Here is a 25,200-nt window from a genome sequence, read left to right on the forward strand (position 1 = left end):
CAAACTAACTCAAACGGAATGAATGGTGGCTTGCTGGCCTTCTATGGTGGTAAATGTAATTTTTTTTTTTTTTTTTAAAGGTTGGTTGAACAAAAGTTAAACTAGCAATTTGTCGACGTCACATTAGGATATGGGAAATTCAGACAGGAAAAAATCCGATTGGCAACACTATTTTCCCACAATGCACTCTCCAAAAGGAAATTGAAGAGCTTCTCACAGTTGGGGAAAAAAATTAACTTTGGATGGTGTGTGAGCTTTTTAAACATAAAATGAACCATTAATCTGGAAAAATATTTTGCTTTGAAGTTACATTTTCAGTGACAAGTCACAGTTTGACAAGCATGACAACATATCACATTACCATGACAATGTAAAAAAAAATACAATGTACAATGTTGTGGGTATTTATCTTATACCTTTTACTCCCCGATTGGAACTTCTTCCAGGCTCTTTCCTCACGAGATGAGGTAATTTCAAATTATCTATTTACTTGTTTTTGTTAAAACAGCTTCAATGACAAAATTAAGTATTTGATGAATAAATATCCTCTAATTTCATGTTTCATCTTTGATCCTTAATGTTGTAATTGTACTATATCAGGCTGAACACCCTTGCTGTACTTTTTGTTTACGTCTTCATGCTTCCACTGGTACCCCGTGTTTAAGGTCACGTTGCAATGAATTGTGGGTAATTCCCTCAGTCTGCATCTAATGCTGGGAAAGGGTTCATAAAGGGCTCAAAAGGTCTGCCAGAGAGCCTCGAAGCACGCCTCAAAGTCTGGAGAGGGATTGGACCTTCTTTATTGTAGCGTTCGCTGTTTGCTTCCTGTTGTATCAAACACTTGCTCGAGTTGAGTACATTGATTTTGTTGTTGCTGCCACTGCGTATGTATAGAAATAATTTAATGACGTGATTATTTACTGAGAGAAAGTAAAAAAAAAAAAAAAAAAAAAAAAAAAAAAAAGATGTACAGTGTACAAATACTAGTTCCATTTTATTTGCAATTTAAAATTCCATACAAGATAAAAGTAGATAATTCAATCGCCTGAACGTTGTTGGTATATGACTCAAATAAAGACATTAAAATCCTTGATATATGATGTATTGACATGACAATTTTCTAACAGATTACAAAATGAAAATGGATGATTTTAAAAAGGTATGAACACACACTGATGATTTGACACAATAAAAAGGACTTTCTGAACAGGAGCTTCAAACATTTTAGTAACTACACATTGCAAAACGTTCCAACTGTGGGAAATAATACATACAGTACAATAAACCTTCTGTAATACATATTGAATCGAAAAATGCCATCTCTGAACATACGTCAACAAACGCACTTGTGGCTCAATTGATATTTCCGTGTGATAACGGCCGCGGATAAAAGTGTCTTCCACTTATCTGGAGAAACTATTTGTAAAGTTAGCCCTTCTAAACGGTTTCAGTTCCCACACCGTAGCTTTTCAATCATCGTGAAGGGGCTACAAACATAAAAATCAACATGGTGCTTTAATCATCAGCAAATTGCATTAAATATCCATATTTGTGCTGAATGATCTACAGCTCACCATCGTTTTTCGGGACTGGTGAGTAAAACTAACGCTACTCCATTTTGAGAGGTTTTTATTGATGCTCCACAACTTAGACAACAGTTTTATGACACATATTAAAGGTGAAATTATAGTAATGTTCAACGGCTAAATAATCAATCATACATTGGGCATTTAATAATGTGTCAACGTTGGACGACAAAACAAACAAAACTCTACCATACCAAATCTCTAAAAACCAATGAAATGGGTGGCCACCCAAAACATCTGCATGCAAACACACCTCACATATCTGCAATATCCAGAAACGTATCACCAGTTGTCCTTTTTGTTCTTGGATATTCTTTACGACAAACCAAGAAACAGCATTTCCCTGTGTTTATACGTGCTCCCTGCTAAGCAGGTACTGAAACATCGGGTTCAGTAACAAGATATAAATAAGACAGATGCTGAGTTGGGAGGCTGGGGACTCGTATGACTAGTTATGAGTCTTGGTGGGCACAGTGATACTGCGGGCTAGTAGTGCCAGCAGAGCTAGCTCCACAACCCCATGGGCTTGTTCCAGTGCCTCTGCAGCCTCCCTGGCAGAAAACCCTGCTGCCTGGATTCTCTGGATGTGCTCAGCTGGAAATTGTTCTATAAAGGGATGTGGAGAAGGGAGAAGAGGGGCTGGAGATGTAAGCTGGGGAGCCGGAGCAAGTGGAGGAGAAGAGGGTGGGGAGGCGCTAGAGACTTCCTCACGTGAGCCCACTGCCATAGACAGGGGGCTGAGAAAAGTGTCCTCAGTTTGGAGGCCAGGAGTGTTTGTGCCAGAGGCTTGTCCATCTGCAACCCCTCTCCCCTGCTGTCCCTCAGGAGGTTCCCTGAACTCCAGGTTTCCTGCAGGATCAGGAGGAACCTCAGGCTCAAATCGGCTGACGTTATTCACGTCATCTTGCCCGCACCTATCTGCCCTCCTCTCGACGGAGCCACCTGGACACTGTGGCGGACCGTGTCCCCCCACAGTCTCGGCTGTATCCCCGCCCAGATGCTCATCCTGGCCAGAGAGGTCAGACACAAGACACTTAGATGGTCCCTCATCAGACACAGCAGCAGCACGGTTGGCTTTGGCATCGTTTGGTTCTGCACCGGCTGAGACGGCAGTAGAGGGGATCCGCTGGGTGTTTTCGGGCGTGGGGGTGTGTGGCCCGGGAGCCACTTCCTCTGTTTCCTGATTGAATGGATGTGAGGGGGAGCAGGAGCTGCTGCGGTTTTGGGACTGAGCTCGGTTGTTGGATACCAGCAGCTCGTGAAGTTCCATCAGAGCGGCTGCCAACGAGGGGATACTGTCGGAACTGGAGCAGTGCTCTCCTTCAGGCTGGTCCCTCTCAGAGGACATCACACCCTGGGAGGCAGTGGGGGACTCCATTTCAACCGAGTGCGGTCGGCTAAGAACACTCAGACAGGCTTCTGTGGCAGTAGCGGTGTCCGACTTTGTGGCCTCCTGCTCCATGGGTTGAATGGGGGAAAGTTCCTCAGAATGGGGGAGCTTGGGACTGTTCATCATCTCATCTGATTCGGCATTCTCCTCTGTGTGGCCAAGCTGTACCGTACTCCCCGGATACTGGAATACTGTAGTCGTGTCAGGAGGGGTAGATGTACGAAGGACGTCTGGTGGGGGACTGCGTACATGGGGCACTTTGGAGTCGGTATGAACAGACAGAGGGTGAGGGTGGACCTGATTAGGTGTACATCCAGCATCCTCTGCTGAGGAAGGAGGCTGAGGAAGCCCCTGGTGGCCAGGTTGGTCATGGCACAACCCTGGGGCAGAGGCCTGCTCCATGGCGGCCGGGTCAGACTTAGAGCGAACCAGGGTTTGGGGCTGGCCGGCGGAAGGGCTTTGGGAAGAGGAAGTGGATGAGGACGTTTGGTCTAAGGTTCTGGGTAATGTAAATGGTGGGGGCTGCGGTGAGGTAGTTTGTCCATCTGCAGTGTCTATTGTAAGAGAAAATATAACTGGGAGTGAAACAGTGTGTGAACCCCTCTGGAAGCATTACTTTGGATAATATACATTTAAGGAAACAACCCAAAAACACAAATGTTGGTAACTGTTGTAGAATGCATGAATACTTAGTGTGTGCATTTACATAGTTTGTGACCTGTGCTACTTTTTCCTATGTTCAACAGTTATATGTATTCAGAATAAATACATGAATACTTAGAAACAAAAGTACATGAATTAAACAATCCAGCAGCAAAATAACAGCAAAATAAAAGACATAAATAGCAATGGACTTAGCACTCGCAATGGACTTGTGAATTTGCAGTACCTGGTTGGTAGGTCTCTCTCCAGCGCTCTCCAAATGCATCAGTGCTGTCCTGCTCAGGAGTTAGGGCGCACACACCACACATCATGCAAAGGGACGGAGAAAGTTAGCAGTCACACAGAGCATGCACCAACCTAAAAGCCTTTTCACACACACAGATGTGAGAAGTGTCATCCCAAAACAACTTGAGCCTATGTCCTAACGGTGAGGTCACAGTGTAATCACATAAGCCGTCACTGAACCTCAGAAAACTCAATTGAGGTCATGTCAGAACGATGTTTGATCAAAATCCCTGAACCATGATAATCAAATTAAGACCTAAATTGATTCAACAACTGATTGATGCCTCTTCTTCTCTAGTGGAGGATTGCCTCGTTCCCCAATATGGCTGCTGTAACAAAGAGTCACCGCAAATTCATTGCAACTTTATTGCTGCTGCTGCCTTTTGTTTGAATTCTATTTGCAGCCATTACCGGCCGATGGAACAACAACAACAACGACAAAGTGGTAATGTAAGCCTTGGACAACATTCAAGGGAAACACTTGTATGATTATGTTTTGACAATCTCAAAGGTTACAACACACCAACTGGTGGAGAAGGCACCACTTTCTGCTGATAATCAACCTCGGACAGATGCTTTTATACCCACGCAGGAGAGGGAGAGAAACTCCTGTCACAGAATGTATAACTGTATAGCCCCATATTGGTATATATCATGACATTGTGTTTAAACTGTTAATGGAAAAAATCGTCAATCAAGAATGTCTATGTGTTAAAAGAAATACCTGATAGACCACAAAACTGCACATGGACGCTTAAATCATTTAAAAATGAAATACTGCCATGAAGCCCTTCTGCTCATTTCTTTGCCACATTGGCCAAAATAGACTCAAGCGGTTTGCCCTACAACTGTAGGATGTAATGTGACAAACCATTCTTAATAAGAAACTCACATTTTCAGTCATTATTCAACCTCATACAGAAAGCATAATACGAGAAACTGTGTTTTCTTTCCTTTGAAAAATGAAATGCGATTCCGTAGTGCTGCTGATATCTTACTGATTTACTGTGTAAGATAGTCCTGCTCACACAAATCCCCACCTCCATTTCTACAGACACTAGCTGTCCATCCTTTGTCTTTGTAGGAAGCTTCAAGTGCTGTTCTCACACTCCTTCAGATATCCATCTGCACTGTTGGCTCACACAGAATCTGACAAAGCATAACAGTCCATGCTGAACTTAGTGCAATAAGAGGCTCAGTACTATCGATTAACACTGATGGATTATAATGGAGCCATCAGTGTTTTCTCCAAAGTTCCTCTTCATATAGGCGGTTAAAAACGCAGTCAATCACGACAACATCACACCCACAAAGAGCAGCTAAAAACTAGGCAAAGGCATACAGAAGACTGTTCTGTTAATTAACTAATATTTCAGTGAACAATCATACAGAGATAACGGTTGCTAAGAAAGTGTTAATTAAATAACCATCACATCGAAATAGTTTCAAATAATAATAATAATAATAATAATAATAATAATATGTGCCTCACACAATCCAAAGCAATTCTACAGACATAAAACAAGCCCAAAACAAACCAAATCATGTGTTTCCCATTAAGCCTAAGAAGGCGGTTCTTAGCCAATAACTAATTTATCTTTTTGCTTATATTTTACTGACAGACATCTCTCAATTTCCGGACCTCATCTGATTTTAAAGCATATTTAATTTGCTGAGGTGATGATGACATTAAGTGATCATGTGACGGGAATTTCAGATGACTGCATAAATGGGGTTGAGAGTAAGAAGCTTTAAGTGGCGCATGCAAATATTGTTCTAACTGAGCTGAAACCAGCCCAACAGGCTGGAGTGCAGAGATAAAACTGTTTCTTACCACTTTCCTGTATTGACCTCTGAAGTGCCTCTGCCAGTTCTCTGTCTCCTAGTTCATCTGGTCGGGCGTCTTCACGCCCCTCTGTTCCGTATGCCAGTCGGGCGCACTCGGGCAGCTCTGACTCAGGCAGGAAGCGAGTCTCTGTGCCTGTGGTGCCTATTAGAACCAAGTTCTTCTTCAGGTCGATTGCACACTAAGAGAAATTTAGGACAAATAATGCTCAGATATTCATCAACCGTCTTGTAAGTTCAGTATACAGAAATGCAAACCTCTAAAATGCAATTCATTCCAATAGTGTACTGCATGCACACTTTCATCAGATAAAATGGGGCTCACACCTGATGTCTCTTTAGCATATCCAGGCCAAGCAGCATGTCCATTGGCTGGTCCTCCAAGATGGAGAAAGAACACGGGAGGAAGTCCCCCTCTATCTGGACCTGAGCTACACAAGTACAGCGAGACAACACAATTTAAACTACACTTGAAATGTCATGCAGAGAATTAAATATAAGATAATCCTTTATTAGTCCCGCAGTGGGGAAATAGAGACAAATAAACAAGATCAAAACAAGTATTATAAATAAACAATAAGAATAACACAGTAATACAATTTAAAAAAAATTAAAGGGAAAGGGATAGGATTCATGGGAAATTATTCTGCCGACCCAGAATCACACAATCTCTGCCTCATTTTATATAAATGTGTGTGCAGTTTTAAAAAAGGTACATTGACATTCAGCTCAGTTTCAAACTGCATGCAGAGTTCGTCTGATGTTGGTAAGTAGTCAGCAAAAGCTGAAATATCATACGTTTTGCTGGGGACTAGTCTGATGTTACAATAGTGTTGCTAAAAAAAAAAAATTCAAGAAAACACTCACCCAAATGAACTCTGCCAATGATCTTCTGGGTGCCCACTCCCTTGGCAATTCCGGCCCAGCGGCGGTCCACCAGCCGCATGATGTTACAACGCTCAGCACACGCCTGGCTCATGATGGTCATCTGGGCTCCTAAAAACAAGGAATGTCAGGGCTCTACAAAATGATTATTTCTAACCAAAAATGCCTGTGCCATGAAGAGGGGAATACAAGGCAGTCTAAATCCAGATAGTAGAATAAGTGTATCATATTTCTGTTTAGATCAGATGGCTGTGAAACTGGTCTTGTAAAGAAGGGGAATGAGATCACAGATACAAGCGGCTGAAATGCAGGCCGATAGGGAATCAGTCTATTATTCAAGTACAGTAAATGCAGATACTGATGCAATTAATTTAATCTGTTAAGCAACAAATGGAAAATAAACCATAACATAGCACACCAACATTTAAGTACCATTCTTGTTCATGGCCAGAAATGTTTGAACTTGTTTAGTATATAATGCTCATTACCTGAGTCAACAAAAGCTTTCACAGGGTGCCCATTGACTTTGCAGTTAATGTAGAGCATAACCACCTGCCCGAAGCTTTCTGGGGCCTCCTCCATTGCAATTGTCATGTTTTCTTCCACATTGTGCTGCCTGGAATGTGCACAAATTCATGGATAAGAGACGTTAAATTTGAAAAAGAATGATAAAATGCAGTAAGTAAGCTGTTTTCCCTTATGTTAGCTGCAAATAACACAGTTAAATTCATAAAAACTTAAAATATCATTATATTACAAAATATTACATAATATCTGGTTACGGAAGTAAAAGCGAGGCTGTACTATGCTGAAAACAAAGGTGTTGCGTTATCAACATTCACAAGTGGTGAATACATCTATAGTATCTGCACCATACCTTATGTCCTCCTCAATCTTGGCTTGGGCATCCAAATCAAAAGGATCAGCAGTCAGAAGTCTGATCCTCTCTTGCTCCCTCTTGGCTCGATCCTGCTGTTGCTCCTGCAGCACTTTGGCGAAACGCTCTGAGAAAATAGACATAATGTGACTGGTTCACATCTCAAAATAATGAACAGAAACCGTGGCAGCCCTCAACATCACTAGCTCTTTTGTGTTTACCTAAGTCTCCGCTTAGCAGGGCCTCAGCAAGTGGCGGGTTTCGCTCCTTGAGGAGTGAAAGCTCATGCGGATTGGATAATAGCATCTGCTGAAGTAAGGCGGGGTCATCCAGCCCCTGAGGAGAGGAGCCAGGAAAGGTTGTTGGCGTGGAAGGTTGTGCAGCACGCTGGGGCTGCTGTTGGGGCTGCGGCTGTGATGGCGGCGGCGGCGGCTGTGAAGTCTGTTGCTGTTGCTGCATTATGGCACCACGTTGACTAGTTGAAGAAGAGGTGCCGGGGATTGTGATGGAACGAAAGTCAATATGGGGCAGACCTGAGCAGCACAAAGGATAAACAGTGAGAGATTAGCATGTTGTACCAAAACTCACTAAATAGATGATGCATTGATCTTTAATGTATATCATCAATAGTGTTGGCTTGTGTTCCTAGATGAAGGACTAGAACAAGTGGCAGTAATACAGGTTGGAATGTATTTGTATGTGAAACAACATCATAAATACCAGCAGTTTTTTTTTTTGTCTCAAAGCCAAATCCCAACCCATCACCTGTCTTCTTGTGCAAAAACATCAAACCACCTTCATATTCAGCAATTTGCATCTTAAGTGGAACTTGGAAACGGATCTAAATAAGGAGCTTTTAAATAATTTAAAAACATGTGTGTTACCTGGAAAGGCGGGTTGAGTTGGTGGTGGCCTTCTGTCAGCTTGCCTGAGAACGACCACATCTCCATCCTTAACACCATAGGTCCCCAAGGCACGAGTATGGTCTTTTAGGGTCTGTTCTACATATGTGACCTGTTAATGGAAAAATACAAAATAAAATGTAACATCATCATACAGAAGATTTACTTCTGTTGTATTTTATGTGGACATTATATTTAAATACCTACTTCTGAATGAGTTAAGCATACTAACACATATGAGATATTTCATGAGCTCAAATTGTACAGTTGTTACCAAATGCTGCAGTCATAAGGCAGCACAATATCTACTTTTCAGTAAGTACTATTTATGTTTGGCTTATAGTTTCAATGGCGAGCCAATTTAGGGGTCTACATGACAAAAACACAAAATTTAAATCCCACAACTAAAAGGCTATATTACTGTTACGGTATCAATGTATTGGTTTCAGGTGAATTTATGACTATTAACGTGTTAATGTTACAATTAGTGTATGCACCCCCCCATAACCCATCACTGTTCAACTCAGTGGGATTTATTGGGCTAACACTCTTTATGAAGATCATTTAATCTGCCAAGAGATGCACATAAAAGGAATTTGACGAGGTGGAGGATGCATACCAATACACTATAAACATGTAATACACTATAAACAATAAACTATAAACATGCAATAATCGAGACATAATTAAAAATGGTAAACAAGTATATATTACAAGTGCAAGTGTATTTTATAAATAAAATATGTGCAAGGGTGTTGAAGGAAATTGTCCTGTGGATGTAGCTAAGAGCCCTGTGAACGTCACATTAACGCGAAGGGACAACGGACACACACAATGTGACTAACACACACAATGTGGCTCGATAAAGTAATAAAAAAAACCAGCTAACGTAACTTTGGTAAACTTCGTGAAGTCGGTAGCCTAAACATTTGTCCTCGATCTTTTATTTAGGCTAACGGGGAGCTTCATTAGTTTAATTTTCGGTCAATTTAAGGATTCTCAGCAAACCAACTGTTTGTAGCCGTTAATAACCGTACGGTGCACAAGTCAACCACACTGCCTGCTTGTTGATACACGGAGTTTCGCTACAACGCGTCCAGCAAAACAGCAAAAGTCCGATTCATGCTAGCGACTAAGCTAGCTAGCCGTTAGCTAGGTTAGCGCTCTGGCTATAGCTAGCCGGTTCTTACCTGGATTTCTCCAGCTGGGATTCCTGATTCCAGTTCACAAAGTGCTATAAAGTCTCTCAGCTCCAGCTCTGGGGATACATCTAGGGCGAAGGTGGTTTCTGGGCGATCCCTCGGCGCGCAGAAAACGGTGACCAGCATCGCTTTTTTGGGTCAGGATCACTAGACAAACCCGCTGCAACAGAATGCGTTTAGTGTGGTTCCTTGTTTCTCAAGGGAGAACCCAGGTATTATTTAGATGTTCACTGTTTTAATACGTTTTTCAGTGCAAAAAGCGCCAAAAGGGAAACTGATATTACACCTTAAAGACAGTGACTGCTTTCCACTTACTGGTTTAACGTCTGGCGTGTCAGTTTCTCTTTTAACAACTCAACAACATTAAGTATTGCTCAGTTGTGCCGCATTTCATTCAGCTTCTTTTTCGACATGTCGCAATACAGAATTTGCAGTCGTGAGTAGTTTCTTCTTCTAAGCTCAAAAACACTGCAAACCAGAGTGCTCTTACCGCCACCTACTGGATCCTTTGAAAATGACATATTCAAAACTAGGCATAATGAAACTTGGAATTATTGGAATATTCCAAATGTGTTATTCAAATTGCGGCCTTTATGATAATAATTACAGAGGGTGTAATTTAATAACACATTTGTAATTATTATTATAAAGGCCCCAATTTTACAACTATATATATATATATATATATATATATATATATATATATATATATATATATATATATATATATATATATATATATATATGGGTCAATGATATGCTATCCATATGTTTCTGTCTGAGTTCATTATTTCCATTTAAAATATTTATTTTTTATTAATTCACGACATGTATTATTCCATTCAATAAAAGCTGTTGAGTTTGAATATATTTCCAGTACATTCAAATAATATATATTCTCTTACATTTTGGTATCTCAAACCCTGAAAATGTGAGGCGCCGCAGTTGTCCGAACAAATGAACAGAACATTGTATTTTAATGATACTAAATTCAAATTTAATACAAGGCATTATTTTATCGTTCAAATCTTTCAAATAAACCAAACGTCATACCCAGGTATCTCACAGTGTTGTTAGAGGGAGCGGGGGTGATGGGCGCGGGGGAGCGCTTGTTGCTGTCGAAAAGACACGCATATATTAAGATTGACTGTAAATCTAAACAGATTTTTCACTTTTTCACATCTTAAATGTGGGAACAGAAAATCTGATATCCACAAAATCTAAATGTCTGCTATCACTGAATATTGTTTTCCATGAAATAAACAGTGATATTGTATGGGAATTATTTGCTCTTTGACAGTGTATAGGATTTATATTGACATCGCTTGTTCAAGAACAAGACTCCAGGAAGTTGATGCTTTTGACTAAGAAATAGTCCCATAACCCTTATACAACCACAACTTCTTGTTTTCTTTTTACTTAGGTCTTAGCACAAAAGAGCACTGTTACCTTCAGGCACAGTGTTCAAGCACTAATGGGGTCCCAAGGCTGGTTCTGGGAACCCGTTGCAGATGATGATGGTGGAGTAGAGTGTAACAGAAGTCTTGGCCCCTCGAGGCAATTTAAGGTCCGAGTGATTGATGCAGAGAAGGCCAAATCATTCTGAAAAGCCAGTGGCCCACTCTAGGTTGTCCATCAGGGACCAAGCTGTGTAACCCCGGATATCCACGTTATCTAGCAAGTAAGCTAGGAGGAGAAAATACCTTTAGGATTGCAAACACACAGCCAAGATGAGCCTGAATCCAGCTAGGTACGATCAGCAATCATTCCTGCACCACTGAGAAGATCAAATCAGTAAAATGGTTGAATTTTACAAAAATTAAGGGTCATGTTCAGCCTACTTTGCTTCTCCTACTCGGTTCCTATATGCTTGTACTTGCTTACCTATCGGCATCATAGTGCTGAAGGTTTCCATATTTCACAGGGAACGCCAGGACAGTGGTGTAATGGTTCAATCCAAAATAATCATAGGTTCCCCTAATCCTCAATTAAGCATGAGCCTGGGCTACATGAATATATATACCGTTTTTACATGCCCTTTTTACATGCCCTTTTTACATGCCCTTTTTACATGCCCTTTTTTCAATCCCCAGTGGTTGAATGGAATGAAAATGTGGAGGGATTTTACAGGATCCGATGTGCACATATGCTACACATTTCGTGATGATAGGCTCAATGGTTTTGGAATGATGTGTATTGATGTACACAGCCACGCCCCTATTAAGTTAATCGGTCCATATCTTCTGAACACAATGAGATATCAACAAGCTTTTGAAGAATTTTGATGAGATTAATTAAATGATAATCCACAAAAAATGTGGTGGGTGCTCGGCCCCTAAGTAGCCATTCTATTACTGTAAATATTTATGTTTACACTATAAATCTATGAATCTTTTTCATTAGTGGTGTAAATTATTGGCAAACTCTTTAACCTCAAGCTACCTTGCCATCTGGTTGAAGCTGCCCTTCTCTTGTTTCAGGTCTGTGTGCATACAGATGTAATGCATTCATTGGTCTTTGAGAGAGATGGTTGTTAGGTAAACAATGGCCCATTGATTAGGTGATAGCGGCTCATGTCAGACCCATTTGAAAACAGGGACCAGGGGTGTGTGCGTGTGTGAGAGCATTAGATGGAAGGGTGAAACTGTTACTCTTTCCACTGCACGAGCATTAAGAAGTTGTAGAAAGTTGTGCGAGATTTGTGGTTTTTGAAGTGAAAACCGAGAGGATGTGCTGGACATTTGTCCACCTGCTGATCTTGACGACACTCAGCTGTCTGTCTTGCGTTGCCGTTAAGACAACGGTTCCCGTTTCCTGCCCAGACTACCAGAGGGCCTTTGGCGGCTCCTGCTACGAGTTTGTCAATCTCCCGCACAGTTTTTTCAGTGCTCAGGCTTGGTGCGAGCAGCGCAGTGGACACCTTGCATTTATCCCAGATGAAGGAACTCAATATTTCCTTCAGAGACACTCGGACCCCGAGAAGGACATGTGGCTTGGACTGGCACCCTATGCCACTCCTCCAAACTTGCAATATTCTGCAATTCTTAAAGGTAAGAAAGCCATGCGCTAAATTACAAACTGTTCAAATCTGCTCTCATGCATATGCCCATAGGTATTCCTCCACCTGAGATGAATGATTTTAATTCTGCCTGTAACAAAATGGTCATGAGCAAGTCTATCACTATTAGATTTGACCTTATTTCATCATTCTCACTTTCTTCTGTTCAGTAATTACATACTTTTAACAGAATTGTATTTGAACTTGGGATGGGAAAATGACTTCACAGATATGTAGATATTAGATATAAAAAACAAACATTTACCAAAAAAAAAGCTTTTTACATAACATTTTGTTCTCTATGTCTCTATTTAGTAGAGGTGTCTATGCATATGTTGCCATCCAAAAATAAAGCAAACAATAAACAAAAGAGGTCAAATAACCAGAACTAAATTCAAGTAATGCTAACCTGACGTGAACCAAATATAACGGAACAGACCAAAGTGAACAAGACAATTTCTGACCAAAGAACCAACTTCCTCTGTGGGGTTGTACCGATAATAGGTTATCGTTATTATGGACCAAATGTTTCATGCTGTTAATTTCAGAGTTAACTGTGTGGTATTGTTTGTTGTCTTTTATTTTATTTATTAAGAGCTACTACTGCTGTTATTTAACTCAATTTCAAGGCACTTACAGTATAGTTTTGGATTTAAGACACTCTATCAGATTGTTGAATGCACTTCATCGGTTAGTGACCAGGATTGGTATATATATATATTTACTGTGTGTGTGTGTGTGTGTGAGAGAGAGAGAGAGCAGTGAACCCCAAAAATAGGAACTGACCTGTAGTAAAAGCAGTGAATTCAATGGAATAGAGAGAAACATCATTAATATAATGTCGGACAAAATATGACTTCCTGATTACCACAGATCAAGTAATTCTACATACAGCCACTTCAGTTCAAACTGTGCATATGCATATGCACAGTATATGTTCAGTCATGGTTTGTTCCATCCTCAGACGCTCTCTCTTGGCTGGATGGTTCACATATCACCTATTCAAACTGGGTGAGCAGCCCACAGACAGGAGCAGCTTGTGGACACACACGGAGACACTCAGGCTTCCAATGGGAAGCCACAAGAGACTGCAACAAAAAACTGCAATTTATCTGCCAGTTTGGTATGTATTCTGAAAGAAACTCCCCAAAAACAACAGCATATAGGGAAAAAACTAAATGATGAATTACCACTTTGCATTGCTTTTGTACCTTTCCCAGACTCTGGGAGATCCATTGTGTGTGCAGGTCGAAACACCTCTCTGCAGTGTGGTTCTGGTCAAGTCTTAATGATAGATGGCGGCTTCTACGGTCGTAAGAACATTCATTACTGTCGATCCACGCTCTCTCCACCAACAACATCCACAGGACACCAGTGTGGCTGGGTGGATGCTGTAGAATCATTAACAGGTAAGACATGCTCAAATTTATAATTATTTCCATAGCATAGTTGTTAATTTTGTTATGATATAATGGATGCTGTAAAAATAACCTATTCCGGACCTGTTAAAGGATCTGATCTACACAATAACCACTCCCAGTTTCATAGTTGTTCCTCTCATTGTATATGCTGAGCTTAATAGGAAAATAAATCTGAATAGGAAAACAAACACTCATGCCTCATGAAAAGGTTCTGCATGGATAAAAACTGTGATGAAACTCAATCCATGTTTGAGGGAAGGGATTGCCAGATGTCACAAAGTACATATTGTCGCTACAGACCTTTATTTGCCCATCAGGTAATGTGGAAGAAGAATAAAAAACGACACAATGATAGATTAAAAGCCCTAAAGATACAGCAATGATATCCACCCAGTAAATATTGACTCATGCATTTAACTGATGGCAAAAGCAGACTTTCCATCCATTCATTGTCCAAACTTGCTCATTCTGTTCAAGTTCTTGGGACACGGGAGCTTTTCCCAACATGCATCATGTCAGAGGGAGTGTACATGCTGTACAAGTCAGATTTCCCCTGACTGTCCTGTACTTGAATAAGCAGGAACCACGTCCATTAATTAATCAATGTGCGAAACATGTTTTTTGACAATAGTCAGCTCATAGCATTATCTGGCACTGACACAAGTTACGGCAGTTTAACTTTTGCTCTTAGTATTATTCCACACTCCAGTCCAGTTGGTTTGCCAAGAAGAAGAAGAAGAAGAAGAGGAAGATAATAAAAAAGCAACACACTCCTATGCCAAACTCGTCAAATAGCAATTGGTCAGTGCCCCTTAGCATTGAGATCGACACACTCGGTACCTTTCTAGCATTAGTTTTCAATGTGTGGCGACAGGTCAGGTTCCTGCTCCTGACATGGCCGCAGTGGAGGTCTCTCCGTGGTCTGAAAGAATCTGTTTTCTGGATTCTTTCCAGCCTATCAGCCTACACGAGCTAATGGACTTAATTAATAAATCAAAACCATCGTCTTGCCCTCTGGATATTATACAATTTTCTCTATTTCAGAAAATCCTGCCAATTATTGGTCCTGCTATAACAATGGTTTTGATTTCCCTGTTATCTACAGGAAGTGTTCCCTCCTATTTCAAACATGCCACTATCCAGCTGTTATAAAAAAAAAATCTAACTTAGATCCTGCTTTGCCCTTAAACTACAGGCCTATATCAAAACTGCCTTTTTTGTCTAAAATCCTGGAGAAGGTTGTGGCCGGCCAACTTACTGCTGCAATGGAGAGGCACAATATGTTTGACAAGTTCCAGTCAGGGTTTCGCAAACAGCACTCAACTGAAACCGCTCTCCTGAGGGTTTCAAATTACTTATTAATGTCATCTGACGCAGGTGACTGTTCTGTTTTAGTGCTCCTCGACCTCGACTTCTGCGTTTGACATCTTAGATCATAACAGCCTGATTGAGAGGCTACATGATTGGGTGGGCATATCTGGCACAGTGTTGGAGTGGTTTTCACCTTACCTCTGTGGGAGAATTTGTGTCAGACATCTCTCCACTGTCTTGTGGGGTACCGCAGGGCTCGGTCCTGGTGCCTCTGTTATTTTTCTTGATACTTATTACCTCTGGGACAGATCAATAAAACCTATAATGTTGCTTATCATCTATATGCAGATGATATCCAACTCCATGTCTCCTTTAAACCAATGAGGCTTTCAGGTTAACCAGCCTGCTAGATTGTGTCAATGCTATTAAGGACTGGACAGCAGAAAATTGCTTACATCTAAATAATAATAAGACGGAGGTTTTAGTTATTGCACCTGATGATGCTGTCCCTACGATCAAGCAGAGCATTGGTCCACTCTCCTCTGCTGTCCACCTAAACCTACGCAATCTCGGGGTAATATTTGATAAATCCTTTTCGTTTGACCCCCATGTGAAGCAGCTGTCTCGATCTTGTTTCTTCCATTTACGAAACATTACCAAACTGAGATCTGTTTTATCTACGACTGAATTAGAGATGATCATACACTCTTTTATCTCTTCTCGTATTGATTATAGCAACGCACTTTTATCCGCACTCAGCAGATTTGAGATTAACCGGTTGCAAATAATCTAAAATGTTGCTGCCAGATTACCGACGAGGACAAATAGTCTCATATCACCCCCATTCTTAGGTCTCTTCACTGGCTCCCCGTAGAGCATATCCACTTTAAAATCCTCACCCTCACATACAGAGCACTCCACGGCCAGACTCCTTCATATGTGGCTGAACTACTTTACCCTTATTCAACAGCCAACAGGTCCAACCAGTTAAACCTTCTATCCGTCCCACACACTCACTTTAAAACACGTGGTGACCGAGCTTTTGAGACAGTAGCACCAAAGCTTTGGAATGCTCTGCCTGCACCTCTACGTTTTGCTGATTCAGTATCATCTTTTAGAAACCTACTAAAAACATACCTGTTCTGGCGTTTGGTTAAACACATGCTCTATGATCTCTTTTTATTTATTTATTTTCATTATTGGTTTTATTGTGTTTTTTACTGCTCGATCTTTTAATGTGTATTTTACTATGCTCTCTTAACTGTTGAAATGTTTGGCCCCTGCTATTGTCAACCTGGTTTTAACACGTTTATTTATTTATTTTCCTGACTCCTGTACAGCACTTTGCGACCTTTTGTCTGTTAAAGGGCTATAAATAAACCTTACTTACTTACTTACTAGTGTCCTTTCAATATAAATAAATGTCCGTATTCACAGGAAGTTGGGTTCAGGCAACAGAACCACTTTGTTGCATTTAGGAAAATAGCTTGGCCGAAGTAATCTTAACTTTCTAGCAACTCAAGTCACTACTGAGTGACTGACGATGTCCCTCATTACTGATTGTGACAAATGTCAACTTTTACATAATTTCCCACAGGACACAAACCAGTCTCCTAGAAAAATCTTGCATTTGTTTGTGATCTTTTGGCAGAATTTGAATATATATTAGTTTGTTATTATAGTTTTCAGTGTTTTATAATGACCTGGAACTAAGACTTATTTTGTGTGTAATATGGGCAGGTCCTCTTCACGACCGCCATTTTTATACATTAACCCAGAATGGACAAACCAAACACTGGCTCTAGAAAAGGGTCTTTTGCGTTTTTACGTTACCTAAAGCCTACACAATTCTCAGACACGCTTGGAAGGGGAGCGTTGAGCTGAGGGGATTTCAGTTGGATGCAATCTGCAAACCCACCACTAGATGCCACTAAATCCTACATACACACTGCTCCTTTAAACACAGGTCAGTGCAAGCACACACAACCACTCCAGCCAATGGCTGAGAACCAGCACCACGGATAGAGATCATTAGTTGAGGAACACATATTGTTATGAGAGATCTCACTGCACCACTGGAACTGCTAAATATGAAGTAGTTTGTAAGACTTTCAATAATGCCATCCTCATTGCTCTGTGTTACCAATAGTAGCTGATTATGTTCTCCTTGTCTTACCCAGCTCACTGCCACAGCCGTCAGGTCTGCCAGATTGCTGAAGTAGTGGATTCCTTTGTTGAACCCTGTCCTCAGCTGGGGAGCTACCTGTCTGTGGACCACCACTGCAAAGATGGTAGGTCACAGTAAATGTAAATGTTCAAAAGGGGGAATCACACATTCTATATCTTTTAAAAACAGATCTGATTGTTTTCCATCCCACCCTCAATTCACTTGTTTCAAAGTGGACAAAAGCTGAAACTAATAGACCAATAAAGAGGGACACTACATAACTACGGTGGGTTCCAAAAACTACCTGCGGCTTCATAGAGATCATTACAGTATGTGGCAACCTCTTTCTAAAAACACATCAAAAGACATCATGGTCTCAAAGCAAACTTCACTTTTAACACATGGTTACGTTTCCAATATATTTAGGCTAAAAATATACATTTTGGATCTTGTTTATTTGTTTCACTGAAGTCTGGCTCACCACACTCAGCCATGGGGGTCAACTATCTTGTCCTCTTGCAGCCTCACTCTCACAGACCGAGAAGAAAAATCACAGGAGTAAATAAGTTATTGAATGCTGGCTGAATTCCATTTCAGTTTCAGGGTCCTGATGCATGCTGGCTCACTGTCATGCTGTCCTGTCTTACTGGGAAACTTGAATATTACGGAGCCATTGTTCATGTAATAAGTAATACCTGTGCTTTTTCTACAAGTCAGCAGTGAAAAAAGGTCTATTTTGCCTATTTTTGTTTTTCAGCCCCCAGTAACTGTTGAGTTAGTGTCAAGCAGCAACCCCATATTGAGGCTTCAAGAAGTCCTTTTCAGGCACAGATGTCACAGACCGTGTGCTGTATTTTTTGTCAGTCTCTGCTTGGGTCTAAAGTAGTTTCAGCAACCAACTAAACTATGAATTCAAGTTAGTGCTCATGCATACAGAAGTATGTCCAGGAAGATTGTGGAAATAAATGACGTATTAAATCTGTTTATTTCATAATGTAATATTGTGTGAATCAGCAAAGCAGCAACAAAACGAGACTGAGATTGAGAAAAACATTTCAATACATTGATGGTCTCCGATGTTGCCTTGTTGATGCTGTATTAGATATTAGATATTTGTATAAATGGTTGGTTACAGGGACTTTGCCATACATTTCTGGTCATTATTTCCATCCAGGGCTCTCACTGTCAGTGAGCACTGTGGCAGCTGTTTTTGACAACGTCACCATCAGCGTGAGGTGGCTCTTACGTGTGCCACAGGGAAAGCCGAGCTGCAAGATGAGTACGGGAGACGGCCGAGTAATTTACCTGCATAGTCCAGAGGGGTGAGTAGTAACGCTTACTGAGGTGCTGCGGGTTTCAAATAAATAAGAGTCGGTCTATAAAAATAGTTGTATAATGTCCAGCCCCACATGGATGCTTTAGGGATGGACAAAAGGACACAAACAGTCCATCAAGGACTTGAAAAGAAAAGATAAGAAAAGGTTCCTCTCAAATGCTGCCTCAAAGCTGTGTGTTATATTAGAAGTGTTTATCAGTCCTTGCCACTGTACTTACTGTGTAAGTCCATCATATCCTGTCTTCCTATCCCTTTACATTAATCGGGTTAAAATTACAGTCCTAGCCAGAGGTCTTTTGAACTGCAAGTTCACATGAGCGTTTGTGCCGATTAATTACATGCTAAAGTCCAAGTACGCCAAGTTAACTTTAAAGTATCAGGGGATTCTTGAACAAAGCTTTTGCTTTTTGCGCATGTCTCCACAACGAACAGAGAAAAGTATCGATGAAATGAAGTAAAAAAGGGCCGCAACAATATACAACCATATCAAAACATCTGTTTAATATCTGTGACAGTGTGGCTTCCTGTTCTGTTGCCCAATGTCAGCTGGGACCGCCCTACGGATTTAATTATATCAGTACTAGAAACAGTGTATAATTTTTTTCATTATCCCATATCGTCAAATTATGAAATTAGACCAAATATTTAAGTATAAATGTGGATATATCTCCACTTACGTATGAAAATTATTGATTTGACAGGTTTGTAAGTGACCTATGTAACCTGTACTATGTTTGCTTTTTCTCAGGTTGGAGAGCAGCGAGGTGCACAAGTATACTCGTCCAAGCACATTTGTTGTGGCGGTTGAATGCACCAGCAGCGGCATTCACATTACAGCTCAGAGCACAATTGCCATTCAGGAACCCATCACAATGTTTGGTGTCGTCAAGTGCTATGCTGGGGAACGGTCTTTTCATGCAAACAGCTGTAAAACCCTCTACGGAGAGCCGTTTCTCATTCAAATGGTGGTAAAGGCAGGTGGGTGCCAACTTGACCTAAATATACCATAATTTATCCTGTCCAATTTGACATCACTGTACTGTCTGTGCATATATATATATATATATATATATATATATATATATATATATATATATATATATATGTATGTACAGTATTTGTATATACACAGGGTGAATTTGGACGTGCAGTTCCTACATTGAACACAGGGTGGTAGATTAACATGAAAGGGCATATAGGTAAGTGCCTGGTAATGAGAACAAGGTGTGTGGACGGGAAGCAGACACTTTTTGACCGTGGTCGTGTCAACGTGGTCGTGTCTATTGGATGTGTCAATGTATTGTCGTATCCCGTCGTGTGGTATCCTGGTACTGGCATAGAACAAGCGTCCGGACAAGTTCTCCCGTTCACTTCCCAGTGGCTTTAAGATTTAAATTGGATATTTGTTAATCAATGCGCATATTTCAATAGTATTTTTTGTTTGTTTGCTTTGAGCACCCCAAGCCGAGTGCCATATAGTCCTATTATATTGACGAGAAAGAAAACATCTCTATGGCCGACATCTCCAAAACTAGGCAGCTCGCACCAATCTAAATTAATAAAGTTAATGTATTTTTGATTTAGGGGTGAATTATGCCTTTCAATTAAATCCTTTTTTTTCCTTCTCTTTTCTTTCTGAAGGTACAAATGTGACCTACAGAATCCAGAGTGATGCAACATTGTTGCTGGGTCTATCTGTATTTAGAGGAAATGTTCCAAAGAACATCACAGTGACTCCAGAAACGATGAAGCTGCTTGGGCCTGGCTGCCACCGGCTGACCCTCTATGCATCGAACATGGTTACGGACCATGATGTGTGCACAGACCTGCAGGTACATTAACATCAACCAAGTGACCGTGTCATTTTCTATCAATAAAGCTTTAAGCAACATGATGTATCAATCCTTTATGTTAATGTCCCGATTGTAATGGTATGAGAGTTAAAGCTGACATTTTGATAATTTGATTGAGTTGATTGTCAAGTAAAGGACTCTCTAAATTTAAAATTGAAACCTTTTAATATAGCATCACCTGATAATGCTTGTGCATGTGTGTTCTTGAGCGCATGTCTAGAAGAAAACAATACGGGAACACACTCAAAAAAAAAACATAGCTCTCTAGCACTACTAGTGGTCAAGAAATCCAAATGGTTCAATATCAGTCATTTTTAATTACCAGTAGCCCAATAAGAAAATACCCAAACAACTTTAGAGATTGATATTGTTTAAAATAATAATAACAAAGTTATATTAATAAATTGTTGATTAGTTGACCATTTACCAATAATAGGTTTTATGTGAGTCTTCATCCCTCACTGCAGTGCAAGATGACAACCCTAGATCATCTACACCAGTAACTACTTAATAATAACTTACTTGTGTAACTAAAGACATTGGTGGCTTGATACAATGTGGAAACATCAATAACAAAAACTGAGCAACAGGCTAGCAGAGCCCCGCGTGTGGATGCGTTCAGGCGCAGCATTAAGCTATAGGTCACATCTCTTTTGCCAGTGTTCAGTGACCAACGGACAAGTGCTGTGAAGGGGAAGTTGACATTTTTCTCCTTTTTGTAATTCTTCATGTACTGCAGATGTGCGTGTTGGAGAAAGTGGCCGGGCTTCAGACCTCTGTGTTGACGGAGGGGGATGATCATCTACACACTCCTGATATTACTGTTGGTGTTTCCCTGGAACGGGGAGCGCCTGTGCTTCTCCTCTTCTCAATGACTGGAGACAACAGCTCACACTATGAGACCAGAGAAATGAATACAAGCAAGGACATTTTTCATATAGCAAATCCAATTCAAGGTATGGAAGACATATTTTTTGGGGAAAAGAACACCATTAGGAGCATTTGATATGAGCGGATTATTTTTGAATGTGTGCTTTTCTGCAGGACCTGTACATGTGAAACTCAGAGCATGGAACGTCTTCTCCTCTTTGGAAGTGGAAGTGGATGTGTTGGCTTTCTGTGGCAAAGATTCAGTAACTAAACTAAATGGCCATGGCTACTTGAGACTGGTCATTTTATTTTTCCTTTAATATTCAAAGTATTTTATATACTTACTACTCCACCTCTCAAAATTGTGCTCATAATTGTTGATTATTTTTTTATACTGCATTATTTAAAAATCCTTTTAATTTTATTTTCCAGAGAAAGAAACACATTAGAGTTGCCAGACATGGCGGTGGATATCATTTGGAAATCATTGCAAAACCTTCACATTCAGTAGCTACCAAAAATCAACCCATCACGCTTTCATTAAAGGATGTATCCGAACTAAATGACGACAACAAACGATACGAGTGGTCATGCAGTAAGAAATGTTCTTTTTATACTCATTTTCAACTCAAAGATGAAGTATTACATGTTTTGTAAGTTTCATATTTATCTATTCTAAGCTTCATAGGGTAACATATTTTGAGCCGCAGATTGAGCCACAACTTTACAATACATGTACATGAGTTTGTTAAACCCCACTACCCTTGTTAGTGTAGCTTTGTACGCCTGACAATAATGACGGCAATAATGACGGCAAATATATATTTTTTAAACAAAAGCAGCTTCTCATTTTTAAACAGCCAAGTTGAGCTAACTATACGATGTGAATTGGTGAAAAAAGTGGTTCAGACAGACTTTTTAACATTGATTCATATTAAAACAAGAATCTTGTAAAAGAAAAAGGTCTTGATGGCTACAAACATGATTTTGTGCTAAAATTGAGGCTACAGCTGCATGTCCCAGGCAAAAACTGACCACCATTTCATAGAAATAAACAGCTTTGTTCATGCATTTTAGTATTAAGTATTGTATTATTGATTTAGTACTTTAACTTATTGTTCATTCCTTGTAGCATGTATAATAATAATAACAATAATAATATGTTTTATTTGTATAGCGCTTTAAAAAGGTACTCAAGGCACTTTACATGGTAAAGACAAACAATAGAAGCAACAACAATATAAACAAGAGAGATGACAATAGTGAGAACCAAAATAAAAACATACTAAACTAGCATCACAGGATAAAACCAGAAATAAATAAATAAATAAATGAGTTTTAAGTGCTGTTTTGAAAATGGTGAGTGATGGAGAATGTCCGAGGTGCTGGGGAGAGAGTTCCAGAGGGAGGGGGCGGCAATAGAGAAGACCCCGCCCCCTTAGGTCCGATGCTTGGACAGAGTAGGGGGGTAAGGAGGTTGCAGGAGGTCAGAAAGGTATGGAGGGCCGAGGTTGTGAAGGGCTTTGTAGGTGATGAGGAAAATCTTGAACTGGATTATTTAATGTATGGGGAGTGTAGTGTTTTGTAAGCTTAGTTGGTCAAATTTAGACTTGCACAGTGTAAAAGAAAGAAATTGTTTATGTGTACATTACAATGCACAATGAATATTATAATTACTAAGGGATATTATTATGAAGGATTTGTAATTGTATGCATATTAAGGTCACTGTTTTTATTACTGTATAATGATTGATGTGTGAATGGAAGTTAGACAATGTTGCATGTTGCTCAGAGCCAGTGAACTGTCACGTTAAGGAATTGTAGTTCTCTTGTTCGCCTGAGGTGGCGGAGCTAAACATTGACTTTTGCGATGACAGAACCAACCCTTTCTGATGAAAGGGAAGTAAAAGAAGAAGAATAGCTCCGCCCCTGAAGCTGCAGGCCAATGAACACGTAGAGATTGCCATAGGTGTTAAGATAGGACTTTTTAACCAATGGAAGGGCTCTAAGCTCTGTGACTGGAAAATAGAAACTAATTTGCATGTGGCGAAAGCGGTCTCTTTTTTTTCTGCTGCTCCAACCACTCAGACGTGTTGTCTGGAGTTCGCCGTGGATCAGAAGAGCTCGATCGAAAGCATAAGCTGTCTGTCTATCATTCTTTTATTAAATAATTATTAGTATAACTCTTTTTGGACTCTGGACATTATTCCCCACACCACCTCCCAGGATTTTTTTGTACATTTCTTTAGGAGCCAATTGAGGTTTTGAAGGACTGTTTAGTAGTTTGTTGATGGTTTTGGTGGATGTGCCATACAGGATGCTGTTGCAGTAGTCCAGTCGAGAGGTGATGAAGGCATGGATGAGTGTTTCCGTGGCAAAGAGGAGAGGGAGGGTCGTAGACGGGCAATGTTTTTAAGATGAAAGACGGCGGTTTATTGTGAAGTGATTGACATGGCGTTCAAAGGAGAGGGTTGGATCAAAGATGACACCAAGGTTACAGACATGTGTGGAGGCAGGAACAGAGATACCATCAATGCAGAGGAAGAAGTTGTGGTGGGATTTGTTGAGTGATTTGGGGCCGATGATGAGGATTTCAGATTTGTCGCTGTTGAGTTTGAGGAAGTTGGCTTGCATCCAGGTCTTTTATGTCGGTGAGGTAGTTGCTGATGGTGGAGTAGCTAGTGGGTGTGATGGATTTGGTGGAGATGTAGAGCTGCGTGTCGCCAGCATAGCAGTAAAAGTGGAGACCGTGGTGGTGTATGATGTTGCCACGTCTAGCAAGTAGAGAATGAAGAGGAGGGGGCAGAGTACTGACACTTGGGGGACAGCTTGATGGACTGGGGCTGTGTCAGACTTGGATTGATTGATGATAATGAACTGTTGGCAGTCAGGTGTGACTTGAACTAGGAGAGGGCTGTGCCAGTAATGTCATCAGAGGAGAGGAGTAAGATCATTGGTGACTTTGATTAGGGTGGTTTCTGTGCTGTGGTGTGATCTGATTCCAGATTGAAATGGTTTATAGAGTTGGTTGTAGTCCAGGTGGGTTTTGAGTTGGTCGGCAACAGTGTGTTACGGAATTTTAGACAAAGAGATTTGGAAATGGGTCAGTAATTGTTGAAGATGTCAGGATCCAGGTTTTTTGAAGATGGGTGTGACTTAGGCGAGTTTGAGAGCGAGGGGGACGGAGCTAGTAAACAGGGAGAAGTTGATGATAGAGAGGAGGAGCAGGTGGAGGGCCGGGAAACAGGCCATGACTAAAGTGGATGGGGTGGGTTCCAGGTCACAGGTTGGAGTCTTCATACCAGAGATGTCTGATAAGGATACATCTAATGTGATGTCCAAACCGGGACCCTTAAGTGTACTGCACATTACTGTGTACATACATTTATATTTTCAAAATATAAGAAAAGCTTTATTATTAGCTAGAAGAAGCTTTCTTTATTCTAGAAGAGACAAACTCATCACAAGCCAATGTGTATAGGCAGAAATTAAATGTTCAGAATGTGTTTTTACAATATTGTGAAAGCGATTTTTGTTGTTGACAAAGTG

At 40.5% G+C, this 25,200-nt stretch overlaps 3 protein-coding genes across 3 annotated transcripts in view; 1 reads left to right on the forward strand and 2 right to left on the reverse strand.

The window, feature by feature from the left end:
• Positions 1 to 975: 975 nt before the first annotated feature.
• Positions 976 to 3,947, reverse strand: LOC306736652 (uncharacterized protein; the record flags this gene model as incomplete). Its single annotated transcript, XM_079218303.1, has 2 exons — positions 976 to 3,530; positions 3,866 to 3,947. 2 exons carry the CDS (start codon positions 3,945 to 3,947, stop codon positions 2,035 to 2,037), a joined length of 1,578 nt encoding a protein of 525 aa, XP_079074429.1. The 3' UTR covers positions 976 to 2,034.
• A 1,465-nt stretch (positions 3,948 to 5,412) lies between these two features.
• On the reverse strand, positions 5,413 to 9,761 carry ddi2 (DNA-damage inducible protein 2; the record flags this gene model as incomplete). Its single annotated transcript, XM_079218304.1, has 9 exons — positions 5,413 to 5,432; positions 5,759 to 5,951; positions 6,097 to 6,200; positions 6,637 to 6,765; positions 7,143 to 7,270; positions 7,532 to 7,658; positions 7,753 to 8,064; positions 8,416 to 8,545; positions 9,624 to 9,761. 9 exons carry the CDS (start codon positions 9,759 to 9,761, stop codon positions 5,413 to 5,415), a joined length of 1,281 nt encoding a protein of 426 aa, XP_079074430.1.
• Positions 9,762 to 12,363: 2,602 nt separating this feature from the next.
• The window catches only part of LOC306736654 (polycystin-1-like protein 2), a gene marked incomplete at both ends in the record, with an annotated part of 36,077 nt that continues 23,240 nt past the window's right edge, over positions 12,364 to 25,200 (forward strand). Inside the window, 9 exons of the mRNA XM_079218305.1 lie at positions 12,364 to 12,685; positions 13,658 to 13,816; positions 13,914 to 14,102; positions 17,606 to 17,716; positions 18,767 to 18,914; positions 19,677 to 19,906; positions 20,570 to 20,760; positions 21,521 to 21,737; positions 21,826 to 21,914. Of these exons, the coding sequence (XP_079074431.1) occupies positions 12,364 to 12,685; positions 13,658 to 13,816; positions 13,914 to 14,102; positions 17,606 to 17,716; positions 18,767 to 18,914; positions 19,677 to 19,906; positions 20,570 to 20,760; positions 21,521 to 21,737; positions 21,826 to 21,914 (1,656 nt within the window). The remainder of the gene's footprint in view (positions 12,686 to 13,657; positions 13,817 to 13,913; positions 14,103 to 17,605; positions 17,717 to 18,766; positions 18,915 to 19,676; positions 19,907 to 20,569; positions 20,761 to 21,520; positions 21,738 to 21,825; positions 21,915 to 25,200) is intronic.

This window comes from Taurulus bubalis (genome assembly GCF_910589615.1).
Source record: "Taurulus bubalis genome assembly, chromosome: 5".
Taxonomy (NCBI): Eukaryota; Metazoa; Chordata; class Actinopteri; order Perciformes; family Cottidae; genus Taurulus; species Taurulus bubalis.